The 12993-nt window shown below is 47.8% G+C and overlaps 1 protein-coding gene across 2 annotated transcripts in view; it reads right to left on the bottom strand.

The window, feature by feature from the left end:
* NAMPT (nicotinamide phosphoribosyltransferase) overlaps positions 1-5795 on the bottom strand; it is a 62747-nt gene extending 56952 nt beyond the window's left edge. Inside the window, exon 1 of one of the 2 annotated variants that reach the window (XM_073328478.2) lies at positions 5598-5795. In XM_073328478.2, coding sequence (XP_073184579.2) covers positions 5598-5780 — 183 coding nt within the window. In that variant the 5' untranslated portion in view covers positions 5781-5795. The remainder of the gene's footprint in view (positions 1-5597) is intronic. The other variant, XM_078851150.1, reaches the window with a different exon arrangement.
* Between the last annotated feature and the right edge of the window lie 7198 nt (positions 5796-12993).

The raw sequence follows: 12993 nt of genomic DNA, 5'->3' as shown, positions 1-12993 counted from the left end.
AACAGATAAGACAAACTTCAGATGGTCTAACAAAGCCAGGTGAGCAGGCAACAATGCCTAGCAGTGCAATTCACTGTTACCAAATGCAAGGCAATACACCTTTGAAGTAACATGTTAAACTAGGGGTCTCCATTCCATGTCCTCATCCTACCCCCACCTCTATGCTAGGGGTTCTGACACACCCATGTCAGGAGTTCGGTCTTCCCCCATTAATCTGCCCACTAAGGAGTTCCCAGAGTGCAACCTGGACGTAGGACTGCTGAGCTAACTGTCCCACCAACCTGGGGGGTCTCCCTCTCACACTGTGATGCTGTTGGCAAGCTACAAATCACTGGCAGGTACTGCCCTTACACAGACATCCACAGGCAGGGACACATCCAACTGAGTTACATGAATGCTTCTCCCAGCCACTAATGAACAATGGAGAGGCTCCGGCCAATTCCCCCCATCTCCCCAGCCTTGCACCCTAGTATACCGTCTTGCCCTGGTTAGAAGCCTGGCCAGTGTAAGTTCATTACCCAGTCCACCCCCACCTCGATGTGACGAGGACACGCACTAGCCTTTGTAAACTGACCTGAGATTTCCCAAGCACTTTAATCAAAACACGTTAGTTTAGGTAAAATATAAAACAGATTTATTAACTACAGAAAAATAGACTTTAAGTGATTATAGGTAGTAAGCATAACGGTCAAAGTAGGTTACCTAAAAAATAAAACTAAATTTGCAGTCTGAGTTCTATAAATTAAACAGGATTTGAATCAATCAGTATCTCACCCTGATAGATGGTGCAAACAGACTACAGATCTTCAAGGCACAGACTGGAACTGCCTTCCAGCCCAGGACCACCCTCCCAGTTCAAAATCTTTGTCCTTCAGACATGTTTCCAGGCGTTGAGTTGTGAGGGGAGTGAGAGCAAGTCATGAGGTCACTTCCCCTTCTTTTACAGTTTCTTCCAACTTGCTGAAAAAATCTTTTGATATGAGGTGAGTCAAGCTGTCTCTATTGTATACATGCTCTAAGATGGTTGTTGGGAGAGTGGATTCCCTTCAATGGGCCATCAGTGGGTCTTGCTACTCCACTTTTGTACCTGAAAGGCTAGTTGTGGGTGTTCCCAGCCTCACAACATATTTCAGTAACACACAACAAAATTTCATAACTTCACATACAAAGACAGTACATACAACCCAACAGGAGGATATTAGTGTTCAACAGATCAAGACTTTTAAAATAATACCTCACAAGGCATACTTTGTATGAAACATATCAATTATATGACAGTGGTGAATATGCAGGTTCCAGAGTGCCACACAAGGGTTCTGTGGGCCCCCCAACAATAGTCCCTGATATATTACAATTACAGTCACACAGAGCCTCTGCCACGGTGAGCATGGGGAAAACAAAGGGGCACAGAGCCCCAGGCACAGATTAGAGGGAGCTGCAGGGAGTCCTTGAAATAAAAAGGGGAAGGAGGGAGGCACAGAGAGTTTGTGAGGTAGAATGGAGGAATGGACACACACCAGCGGCTCCATACATTGTGGTCAGCCTAGAGAAAGCAACAGGGTATGTGACCCTCTAGTTAAAAACTGCTAGCATTTTAAATCAGAAGAACTTTTCCCTTTTTCAGCTATGTTGTTTCCTAGTAAAACCATAGCAATGTATCTTCACCTTTAAGATATTACAAAATGCTTTAGCACATCCATGAGAACACTAGCTAACTAAAAAGTTTAGTTTTCAGAAACTGCTTTTGGCTTTCCCAGATATGAATTTGTTTATTCAGTTTGTCAAATTAAGATTTCTTCCCTACACCAAAGATTCGTTTAGAGATGTTTAAAAAATAATACCACCTTAATAACTATTGAAAGCTTTATTTAACAATGATAAACCAAGGACTAAAAGGGCATATTTTCACTCTGCAAGACACATATGCCCCAACATTAACTAAACATCTCATTTAGTGAAATAGCAATTACTGACAGGAACCAAACGTGATACCTTATACAAAAATAAATAAATAAATAAATAATAAAACCCACTTTCCTATAAGCCTGCATGTGCTACCTTCTTGATCTTGGTCCCTGTACACAGTGCATGTCTCCACAGTTCATCTAACAGGTTGCCCAATACTGAGAATGACGCAGGCAGAGCTGGACTATACACTAGACTAACTGCAAGAAGGCAAAACACATATAGGTGTGCAAGGAAACAATTTGTAAAAGTAAAATTTAATTTATTTCTGATAATTGTTTTTAGTGTCATACAGTGTAAAGTGTTATAAAAATATTTACCTTAGTATTGGTCCAGAAAAAGGACAGTATAACTTAGTTTCCTGCTTCAAAAAACTAGAAGCACTTGCTGCATAATTCTGGGGGGTCCAATTTATAATGCTAAATTGACCTTGCAACTCAGCACTGCAGAAAATTGTGCCTAGCCTGCAGCAAAGCTCTGAAATCCATCCATCAAATATTAACTCTTATCTAGAAAAGGAATGCCAAAACAAGCTTTTTAATACCCTGCCACCCCTAGTTTTTGATAGATTGGCCCAGTGACCCAACAGGACTTTCTTGCCATACTGTATGAGATAGGGAGATGTTTTTCGAGGAAATGGTGACAACATGCTGATTGTTCACATGGTATTCCTTAACCAAAAGATCAGAGTCCAGTTCACAGTACTTATTTTTAAAGTCCTACATGGGCAGAGGGCCAGCTACTAAGTCCCTCTCCCTCCCTCCCCAACCCCTTCACATTACATTCGGCAATGACACTAAAGCTAATGAAACTCAGATTCAAATTCATGGGTGGGTAGAGCGGAGGGCTGTCAGGAGTAGCAGCCGTGTTAGTCTGTATCTGCAAAAACAACAGGAGTACTTGTGGAGGGCTGATAGTTGCCAAGTCTGCTCTCCACTAGAAAGGAGTTCAGTAACAGTCTTGCCCCACTTAGGACAGATTATAAATTCTGTTCATGCTGGATTTTGCTAAATAATCATGTGTCACTGACAATGGTTGCTTGGAAGTCATCCACTGGGACTGGAACACTAAGTAAGCAGCTTAAACCAGAGGTGGCTTCTTCCTCAGAGGCTGAATTATGCATCTGTTTTTATAAGGTGTCCATACGGTAAAGGACGTTATATATGTGTGCAACAGCTCTTACAGGATTTTTTATTATTAGAGATAGGCATATAACGAGAAGTAAAACTTACATCACATTAAAAAAAAAGTAGAGGTTTCCAATTGTATCTAGCATACACTGAAGGAAACTAACCGTAGCATTAACTCAGTTTAAAGCTGGTAGTTTGGACAATCTTAAGGAGTATCAGGCCTACTCTAGCCTTTTCTGAGAGTTTGCAGTGGAATCCCTAGGCAGTCGGCAGCGTTTTAAACACAGCAGCAGTTAAACACTGGCAAACTGATCTATTATACTGGCACTCCTACTATTGCTACCACCAGTGGAGCTACACTAGTGGAAATCTAAGAAAAAACATTTAGTATAGATTGAGTTTAAGAACATGCAGCACAATTTACATCCATACCACGAAGATTCTGAACAGTATTTTAAATTTATTACAGAGCAGTATTTGAGACCTGCTGGTGGTTAACCTTAAACATGGTTCCAACTTGGAAGGTTCACTTACACTTAGGATGTCCAGACAGCAAGTATGAAAAATTGGGACAGGGTGTGAGGGGTAATAGGCACCTATATAAGAAAAAGCTCCGAATATTGGGACTGTCCCTATAAAATCGGGACATCTGGACACCCTACTTACACCCTCTCCTCTCCCCAAAAGAGCCATGGTAAATTCATTGACATAGTTCCTAAAAGGGTAATGTACATGGGTTAAACCAGTTTTGAAAGCAGTTTCACTAAGGACTGGTCTACATTATAAAATTAGGTAGGTTTAACTACATCCATCAAAGATGAGAAAAATCCATACCCGAGTGGAGTAATTAAACCGACCTAAGTCCCCATGTAGACAGCACTCAGTTGACTGAAGAATTCTCCCGTCGACCTGACTACCGCCTCTCGGGGAAGTGGATTACCTATGCTGACGAAAGAACCCCTTCTGTTGGTGTAGATGTCTATACTGAAGCACTCCAGCAGCACTTTAAGGGTAGACCAGCCCTAACCCCTGACTGACTTGGTTAAACTGATCTAATTTTCTAGTGGAGACCAGGCCTAAACATAGTTTAACCATTAAAAATACTTTTTTTCTTCACTACCCTAGAATGAGACCCTTCCCTCCAGATCCTAAGCAATACATTTCTCAAACAACTTCTACAGTGAGACTGAACAAAGCTTTAGAAAAAATAATATGGTAAGTATATTATAAATTACAAACATATTAGCAAGAATAGTAAAATTTAAGGGCACTGTTAAACTAACTTACACTCCCAATTTGGATTTGGGAGGGAAAATACACAAAGGTTGGAATATTCAAAGCCAATTAGGGGATTTAGTCATAACTCCGATTCATTTCCGTGGAAGGTGAGCAGCTAAGGAGCGGATCTGGAAGTTTTACCTGGAGGATCTGACACCCAATATTAGCATTGATTGTTCCCTTTACAGCACTGTGAAGTCACAACTAAAACGAAACAAACGTGACGCCAACCAGCACAGCTTCACTGTCCAAAGTTGAGTGGGGGGGTGGGGGGGCGGGGGAGCCCTCATTGAGGAACGCTAGACATGGAACATATTAACAGCTTCTTAAAAACAACTGAAAGAAACAGGGACAAGGGGTTTTCAACAACATTCACTTTACAATTTTCTCAACACAACCCGCCCCACCCTTCTTTGGGATCCCTCAAAACACCATCGTTATAGGTGGCAAGAGGATTTTTTTTAAGAGCAAGGCGAGCCAGGCAGCAGCATCTCCCCTTTGCTGCCACACCACCCGGGGAGTCGCTCTCCAAACGCGAGGTTTTTTCTCAGTACGCCCCAAGTGAGACTCTGCCGCTGAGCGCTTGGCAACTGCCCGTGCGCAGCCAGCGGGCCCCGCGGTACCACTGACCCTCTCGGGCCTCAGGCCCCCACAAACCTGCCGCGGGCGCCGCCAACGCCCGCCAGCGCTGAGCGTCCCCCGGCGCCGGTTTCACTTTCCAGCTCGCTTCCACTCTCCGGTTCCCGGCAGCCCCCCCCCCCCCCCCGCTTAAAGAGGTCACCACCCCCGCACCCGGGATACCCTGCCAGGCCCGGCCCGGCCCGGCGCAGCCCCCAGCCCGCTCGCCCAGCCCCTCCACCGGGCACCCCGCTCTCATGCCACCGGGACCACAGGGCAGCCTCCCAGCCCTCCCTGCAGCTCGGGGGAGCCCCGGGGGAAACCCAACCCCCTCCACTGGGTATCCCGGCCTCATGCCACCAGCGGGACCCTCCGCCAGCCTCCCCCCGGGGCAGCTCCCCTCCAGTCCCGGCCCCGTGCCGCTCTGCGGCCCCTGCCCAGCCCGACAGGCAGCGGCCGCAGGTCCCGCCGGTGCCGTGCGCGGCGCCCCCCGTGCCCCGCTAGCCCCTGGCCGGGCGTCGTCGGGAGCCCGGTGCCCTGCGCGCCATGCGCCGGCCGAGCCCACGCACGCAGAGGTGACCCCGGCCCGGCCCGCCGCCCCCCTACCTTGTAGGAGTCGGTGGCGAGCAGGATGTTGAACTCTGCGCCTGCCGCTGCACGTTCCATCTTGCCGAGCACGAGCCGCCGCGAGCAGGGACAATCACCAACGGGCTGTGCCGCCGCCGCCGCCTCCCCTCGCTGCCAAGAGCCTCCCTGAGGGGTGGAGCTACTGCTCCACCTCCCCCCCATTAGATTTCGACCTGCGACGGGAGGAGGCGGGGCTATGACGTCACGCAGAGGAGGGCGGGGCCTGCGCGTCCACGCATTCTCGAAGTGAGCGGGGCGGAGTCAGCACTTCACGTTCTCTGTCGTAGGACTCGATCGCCCGGCTGCAGGAAGGAGGCGGAGCCGAGGCGGTGACGCCACAAGGGTAGCCGCTCTACTCTCTCTTTCTATTGGCTGGAGTCGGTCCCCTGAGCTGGGCGGCCGGAGAGGGAAAGATGCTCAGTCAGGAGAGCCGGTGACCTAGCGGGGAGAGGAGAAGGAGTGTTTGCGCATGCGCGCTGGCGCAGAGCTCGCTGCTTTCGATTCTCCGGAGCTGCGGTGGGTGCGGGGAAGTGGCTCAGGCCTGGCCCTGGCCGGTTTCTGCTAAGCCCGCCCCGCCCTTGGCTGCGGGGCCGCGGAAGCCCCGTGCGCTGGGCCGCTCCGGGGTTCCCGCCCACGGCGGGAGGCCGGCCCCGAGGACAGCTGTTTCGCAGCGGAGGAGTGTCCGGAGCAGGGGTGGGTCCGGATCGTCTGTGGGGCCAGCGCGGCCGAGAGCCCCGCTCTGTAGAGCAGCAGCACCAGCTCCCCTCAGCGCTGCTGGGAGCCCCGCGGTAGCTGCCGGGCTGGCTGGGGCTTGCCGAAGGGGAGCAGGGCGCGCAGGCCGGCCCGGAATCCCGTCTGAACCCCGCATGAAGAGGGCTCAGGGCTGCCGCAGAAGTTACTGGTCCTCTACGACGGCCTGCAGGAGAAAGTTGTTTGGAGACACTTCGGCTCATCCCTCGTCAAGAACGCCACGGCTCCTGCACCGCCGCGGGACAGAGCCTACGTGCCCCGGCCCGCCCCCCAGCTACGCCTGGGACACTGCTCCTACTCCGGAGCGGTCCCTGCAGGGTGGTCTCTCTTCCCCAGGGGAGGCAGCTGCTGCCACATCTCTCCTGAGCGGTGGGGCTGAGTTCTGCACACACAAGCCTAGCACGACCAACTCCTCTGCGCCCCCCTCGCTGGTTTACCTCCTGAGGGGCAAATGCTCTGTAGAGCTCCTTCGTCATGGCAGCCAGGCCAAATTTGCGTGATTGGCCTGCCTGGCATGTGGCGTTCAGAGTTAGCCCAGCTGCCCCTTCTCCAGGAGATAAATCAGGAGCTTTTGGGATGTAAACAGGAGCCTCTTTGACAGAGTGGGAGATGGTCAGTACAGACACCACAGCCAGCACACACACACTAACCCCAAGCTTCACTCTGAAGTCTGGAAAGTCTGAGTCAGTGTGAAGCAATAGGAACACCTACAGGCATGGGTGAGAGGTCGTTTTGTATTGAATATCACCAGATTCAATCTTCACTGGTATTCACTGTCTACTGTTTAGCTTTTAATTTTTTTTTCCACACACACAACTGTACAAATTATGTCTGTTACTCCTGTGGGAATTCTGTGCCACTGTGTAATGCAGAATTTTGCAGAAATTAATGTGGGTTCAGAATTTACTTTCCCCTACAGAAATGGGCTGCAGTGGTGCTAGTTACCACTAGGGGCCACTGGACCCAGCAGAGCCCAGTTTGCACATAAGACACTGCTGGGGGGAGTGGAAGGGAGCTAGAGCAGGGGTGGGCAAACTTTTTGGCCCCTGGGCCACATCATAGTGTGAAACTGTATGGAGGGCCGGGTAGGGAAGACTGTGCCCCCCAAACAGCCTGGCCCCCACCCCCTATCTGCCCCCACCCACTTCCTGCCCCCTGACTGCCCCCCTCAGAACCCCCAACCCATCTAACCCCCCTGTCCCCGACTGCCTCCCCACCCCTATCCACCCCCTGACAGGCCCCCCGGGACCCTACCCCCATCTAACCCACCCTGTTCCCCGACCACCCCCAGAACCTCTGCCCCATCCGACCGCTCCCTGTCCCCTGACTGCCCCTGGAACCCCCTACCCTGCTGCTGCCCCCTTACCATGCCGCTCAGAGCAGCAGGAGCTTGCAGCCCTGCTACCCACGTGGCAGCATCACTGCAGGGAAGAGGGAACAGCAGGGGAGGGGCCGGGGACTAGCCTCCCCAGCTAGGAGCTCAGGGGCCAGGCAGGACGTTCCTGCGGGCCAGATGTGGGCCATAGATTGCCCAGCTCTGAGCTAGAGGGTACCTGGCAGCTGCAGTTCCCAACATGCCCTGAGGGAAGGAGAAGGTGCGGTGCAGGAAACTCTGCAAGCCTGGGACCAAGCATCAGGCTGTTTCTCCCTCTGGATCTCTGAGGGAGGAGGGGGCGGGTGGCTGGGCAAGGGGGAGGGAGGCTCTGTGGCTGGGCTGGGGGGGGTGCAGGTGTCTGGCCCCCAGCTGGGATCTGGGGGTGGGGAAAGGGGGCAGAAAAACAGGAACTGGGTTGTCATAGGAGTTTCTTTAACTCTCTACTCCTGGAGGAATTTTTGTGTGTGTCTGTATTGTTACAGACATACTTGCTGACAGGTATTTTGAAATAAATTACAAAAATAATTGAAACTGTTGTGATTATGTATTGTTATTTTGACAAAATTTGCAGATTTTTTTTTTTTTTTTTTTTTTTTTGGTGCAGAATGCCCCCAGGAGTAATCTGTGTGAGAGCATGGGCTTTTAGCCACTAGCTTTTAATATGCAGGAGGCAATGGCCTCCACTTGGGAAGATTCCTCCTCTGCCTTGAACATTAAAATACTAAATGTTACTCTGTTCTGTATAGGTTTCCAGTTATATAGGCTTGTCACTCTCAATCCTAGGATGGCTTTAGTCAGTGTAAAGAGGGAGAAACAGCTACAAGCATAGTAGGGAGCCTTTTTTCACTAAAATATCACCACGTTCAGTCACTGTGATTCAGACTATTATTGTCGAATTTTTGGGATCTCTGCCATTTTGACTTTACAAATTACACCCTTACAATGAAACTGTTGTATGCATATTAGTGTAGAGTATGAGGGAGATTACACAGATGGTAGAACTTGGCTGAACTGCTACATCTATACAACAACACAGGCTTTCAGGTACTAGTTATTGAATAATACACAAGAACAAAATCCTCCAGAAATACCACCAGCCAAAGCTGACAGTGCTCATCAGAGTACCTGTGGGCCAGCATGCCCAGGGACTATCCAGCAAGGCTGTAGGGGAAAATGGTGATCCTTCACCATTGCAGCTGAGTACATAAAGTAAAGTTATAGCCCCACCAATTCATGGTATATAGGCAAATCCTCACACATGGGAGAACAAATCCTCCATTGAAACAAATGTGAACCAGTGCAAAGATATAGTGTGCACCATACATAGTATGACTCTGCTCCAGTGAGTGGGGCGGGGGACAATATGCCTGGAATTAGGTGACAGGTGTAGCAATGTTTGCAGGGAGTGCTGTGTGGGGATGTGGTGCACCATGTATACAGAACGGCTAATTTTGCTTCAGTTCACCAGTGCAAGTTTCAAGTATGCAGTTCTCTAGTGTACACAATGAATCATGCTGGTCAAAATACCGTTTTGTGGAACCATATGCACCTTGAAGCAGGAGACAGATATGGCTGTGAGAAGTCCTTTTTGATCCCTGGGGTAAACTGCAACTGAGAAATCCTTGATTTCATTTACACAAACATAAGTTAGGGTAAACCATAGGATGTGCAGAAAGGAGTCCATCATTTAACTATTGACCAGCCTACCAATGAATAGTACAGGAAAAAACGGTTACTCTCTATATAAACAAGTGATAAAAAAAACAAGCCTTTTCATAAAACAAGGACCTTGTATGAACTAATACCTGGTATAAGTGTTCACCGTCCAATATACGTATCTAAAAGAAAGTTTCACAAATGGTTACTGCTTAAGAAAATGAGCCATAGCAGCTGGAATCTTGGTTTCCACACTTTACTAATACTATTAAATATGTGAAAAGACTGAGTAAATTACACAAAGTAATCAACTGAGGTAATCAATACATAGATCCTTTTTCTTGTAACATCATGAATTAAATATTTAGGGCCTAATCCTATAGAACTCATGCAAGTACAGTAGTCCTGTTAATTCCGTAATCACACAATAGGCCTGATTAGCTGAGCATACAACAGCCATTCTTGGCAGTACGTTAAAGGATCTAGTGAACAAACCTGCTATACTTTCTTGGAAGCAAGCTCTGTAGCCAGTTCATATCTTGCAGAAAAGCCTGACCTACTTGTAGCAATCCTGCAACCTATTGTATACAAGGTATCCATGACACCTCCTATACTAGGGAATCCTTTGTCTTCTCACGAAATGGTTTCATATAACTTGATTATTCTTCGTGAGTGTCAATGTTTTGCTTCTGTTTAGAATTAATGAGTGAAAGACATTACTAAACTTAGGGCCTGATTGTCCTCTTGCTTAAATTGGTGTAAATCAGGAATAACTGCACTGAAGTCAATAAAGGTACACTGGAGTAAGTGAGAGAAGGTATGTTACATATGGCAGTATCTAGTGATAGGACAGCATAATACAGCTTAGCATTCCATAACAGGAGGAAGCTCTTTGACAGAGTGGTAGCAGCTGGATAGGGTTAAAATAAATTGTAGAGCAGAGATTCCTACACATTTCTTTTTTTTTTTAGGCAGTATATGTGCCACTTAGCAAACAGAACACCTGGCAGCAGCAGTTATGAGAACCAACCAAACTCAAGTGGCTGCTGCCATTTGAGGATCAAGGAGCTGAATGTAGGATTAATTTGCCATGACCTCTGACATCCTCCTCCCCTGTGACTGACATTGAAGTTTCCCACCCGCTTTCCTCCAGTCCATATCACTGTTGATAAAGTCACCTTTCTCGCTGCCTTGAATGCTTTCACTGGCTCGCCCTCTTCCACAACATGAAGTTCAATGATCTTGCCCTTATTTTCAAGCCAGTACTGCATAACTCTGCCGCCTTCCTAGTGTTCCCTCTTAATTTTTCCCACCTATGTGTGGAAGAAATTTTGTTATGTGCACCAATATGGAGGTGATGTGTGGTGGGGCCAAAGGTTTTGGAGTGTGGAGGGGCTGGGGGTGCAGGTTCTGGGGTGGGGCAAGGGGTGAGGGGTTTGGGGTGCAGGAGGGTACTCAGGGGCTACAGCGGGGAGAGAGGACTCCCCCCAGCTCTCTCCCCACAGCAGCACCTGGGCTGGGAGGGAGAGGCACCCCTCCCCCAGCCCAAGCAGGTCCAGGCCAGAGGAGGACCGCGCATGGGGCCGGCCCAGACTGCACTGCAGCGGAGTTGGGACCAGGGTAGGGGCATCCGCGGCTGCAGCAGTTTGGGGCCGGGCTAGGTGAGGACCAGGGGAGGGGCGTCCTGGCCACGGCAGGTCCCCGGGCGGGTTCTCTGAGCGCCTGCATGGCACTAAATAGGCTGCTGCGTGGCCGTGCAGCTTACAGGGAACCTAGCTTCCTGCTTATCTGTCCTTGTTGTGCCTCCCCCACCCACCCACTCTGCTCCTCCAACAATGCCAGTTTCCAAATACCATTTGCCTACTTTTCCAGTGAACTTTTCTGCACCTTCTGCCCATCACCCCCAAGCATGGAATGGCTTTCCTGAGCTGGTCTGGACTGTAACCTCAACCCCCTTCTGAAGATCTACTTCTACTGTGATGCATTCAGTAACTATAACAGTATAGTTGTAGGGTAAATTGGGATAATTTTTACTTGATATATCATCATTTTAAAGTAGTATGTCCTTCAAACTTTGTATTATCAGGATGGGGCCCAATCACTGTCTGGCTTGTTTGCAGTTCTTCTTTCCCCTGTCCTGCTCCTCTATTTTCTTTTAGAATGCCAGCTCTTTGAGGCAGGGTCTGTATCTGTTTTTGTGTTTGGAAAATGCACATTATAGTGCAGCCATTATCAGAAACAAGAGTTACTAATAGTTAAATGACTGAATGATGAAAAATCCTTTGCCTGAAACCACAGTTGCAGAAAATTTGCAAACTAGCTATTTAATTAGTGAAGACGGGGGAGCAGAAATCCTTCAGTGTCCAGTTTTTTAAAAAGTCATGACATTTCTCTGTATAAGGCTCTGCTGATGTATTTTCAAGCTTTCAGTAGTATGATTAATGCTGATTTGTTCACACAAGATCTTTAATCCTCAGCATCTTTCCCCCTCTTAGCTCTTCAGTCGTATCTGACAACATGTCAGAGCTTGAATAATGGCTTAATTTAGTTTAGGTGAAAGAATCAAACTGTATCAGTAATGAAATATTGGAATGTTAGCATACTGTGGAGCGTTAATAGAAAATGGGACCAGGGTAAATGAAATTATGCTAAATTACAGTTTGCTGGGGAAAAGGACAAAAGGCAAAGATTAAACAGTGGCAAAGATTAAATACTAGTCACTGGTGCAGAAGTAACTGGAGGGAGCATGTTTACAAGGGGGAAGAGGGGTGAATCCAGGAACACAGAACTCTACTCAGGTATAGAAATGCACTCAGATAGTCTATTATTACCTGTCATTGCCTCCATTGTGGGTATAAGTAGACTTCAGTCTACACTACAAACTGGAATCAGGATTGTAACTTGGTTAGGGGACAACTATGATGTAATCAAGTTGCATCTGTAGCACAGACAAGGCCTGAATCTCTGTCTAAAGTAGGCAGGGAACCAAGTTAAGGTTTATTTATTTATAGTCAGTTTAAACATGATTGCAGATACATTATTTCTAACATTATTTGGCATGGTCAGGGCTGGTCAGTGATCATCTTTTAGCATTTTACTCTTGCAAGTAAGAGATTTTAAAATTTGTTCATTATAGGTATCTTTAACTCTCTCTCTCTCTGACAGTAATGAATGGATTCAAATTAGGCTAGGAACCACCTTGCTTTCCAGGGACTTCTGCTAACAAGTGATTTTCTATTTAGCAGAAGTGTCCTATCAGCATTTTGCATGTAGAATTTAACAATTTACTGTAGAAAGTGAATCCCACAAAAATATTTTCAGTCTAATGCCTTGTGAGCTGTCCAGGGACAGTCAAACTAAGATAGACAATGAAACCATCTCTCCACTATACAGGTCACTAATCCAGATATATCAGAGCTCCAAACTTACTTTACATAGTCACAGGAATGACATTGCAGGAGCACAGGAAACTCATCTGAGTGAAATTTCAGCACAGACCATGCAGAATTTAAGTTTCATCTGGAAAGTTTCACATTGTTCTGGTTGTACGTCTGTCTACGGACAAACAGATACAACTGTCAGCCTGAAACAATC

The sequence above is a fragment of the Lepidochelys kempii genome, chromosome 1 (assembly GCF_965140285.1).
Source record: "Lepidochelys kempii isolate rLepKem1 chromosome 1, rLepKem1.hap1, whole genome shotgun sequence".
Classification (NCBI taxonomy): Eukaryota; Metazoa; Chordata; order Testudines; family Cheloniidae; genus Lepidochelys; species Lepidochelys kempii.
Note: the sequence above shows the minus strand (reverse complement) of the source record. Positions and strands in the feature narration are given on the sequence as shown.